At 52.0% G+C, this 1433-nt stretch overlaps 1 protein-coding gene across 1 annotated transcript; it reads right to left on the bottom strand.

Moving 5' to 3' along the window:
* Positions 1–462: 462 nt before the first annotated feature.
* Positions 463–1259, bottom strand: Pmar_PMAR013567 (hypothetical protein; the record flags this gene model as incomplete). Its single annotated transcript, XM_002779975.1, has 1 exon — positions 463–1259. A coding segment is annotated over one exon (797 nt), but the record flags the coding sequence as incomplete, so codon positions are not given.
* Positions 1260–1433: the final 174 nt, after the last annotated feature.

Here is a 1433-nt window from a genome sequence, read left to right as displayed (position 1 = left end):
TGGAACATGACCGATCCCCATACCAATCTTCCTAGCGTTTTCTCCACGAGTGCTAATGGCACTCTAGCGGATTTCTCAGAAAGAGTACTCAACGCCTCAAGCATAGCGGTCCTCTTGTCCTCAGGCAAGTGGACCATCTCAGAGCGCAGGTCCATCTGAAATCCTAGCACCCGCGGGGTCGAACTGCAGAGGAATTTCTCGTAGGCGGTATCGATGTCGAGAATCATATCGACCAGCGCCATCACCAGGACGGTATACTTTGCCATATTCCTTGTTGTGGGGCACCCTTTATCATCAATATATATCATCAGGCGATGAAAGACGTTAACACACCTCAATAGTCTGCTGATGATCTTTATATTATTGCCAGAGAACCGCACAAATAGTAATGGGGAGGATTCTCCTCCGAACGGCAGAGCTAGATGTCGATATCGCCTACCGTCCACTAGATTAGTAGCCCACCAAGTATCTTCGGGAGCCATCCTTATCAGTCTAAATGCGCCCCGGATATCGCCTTCCACCCAGAGCATTTCGCTCTCATCACCACGCGCACGAGCGAATCTCTGGCACCTCTGAGCTAGAGCCACTGCACTTCGCACCGTAGGCAATAAGAGGGTCTCTTTCAGGTGATTGTCAATAACCGAATTGACTCCATTTCTGCGCAAATCATCTATCACGCGTATTTTACGGAGGTTTCCCTCTCTATCGTACGATGGTACACAGCCGAGTTGACATGTCGCACGGATCTTGCCCTCCTCGGCTGGTGAGATCGGGACCATCCGGCCCAATTCAACCTCCTTCTCTAACGAGCTAGCAACCTCTTCCGCGAAGAGCTGTGCAGATGAGTAATTGTCCCATACTTCCCGTGTTATGGGGTACCGCCCATGTGGTGACAACCGTACTTTGGCCGGCCAGCATTTACTGATTGGTATATCGCTAGTGGTACCAAACGGCACGCCTTGATCCATAAGATCCAGATACTCGACATCCAAGACTTCCGAAGTTTCGCCTTGCATCAGTTCTAGTATCTTCTTCATCAAGGGAACACGGATATCACCGCCTGCTGCCCCTTTGCGTGCGCTAACCCCGAGCTTGTCAGCCCACCTCAGGCGTAACTTGACTGCGCTCGCACTTAGCTGCGGCTTCACTTTATCCCAGAAATCGCTTTCAAGCTGACCCTCACGACCCAGTGAGATCCACTCGTCTAGTTTCCTTCCCAGAGTCGACGCACAGAGCTGCTCCACCTCTTCCCGGAGCATTTCCCCTATAGACTCTATCTCCGACGTAGGATCCAATGGAGCATCACTGCACACTCCGGCCCCAATACCGCTCCCATCGACGAGCGCGTCAGCCTCATGTGCTTCGATATCGAAGCAGCTGTCCAAACCTTGGGTTGCCAAGGAGGTGCACAGGGGGCGAATGTTGCCACAATA

This window comes from Perkinsus marinus (assembly GCF_000006405.1).
Source record: "Perkinsus marinus ATCC 50983 genomic scaffold scf_1104296944754, whole genome shotgun sequence".
NCBI lineage: Eukaryota > Perkinsozoa > Perkinsida > Perkinsidae > Perkinsus > Perkinsus marinus.
The sequence above is the reverse complement of the archived record's forward strand: the minus strand, read 5'-3'. Positions and strand labels throughout refer to the sequence as shown.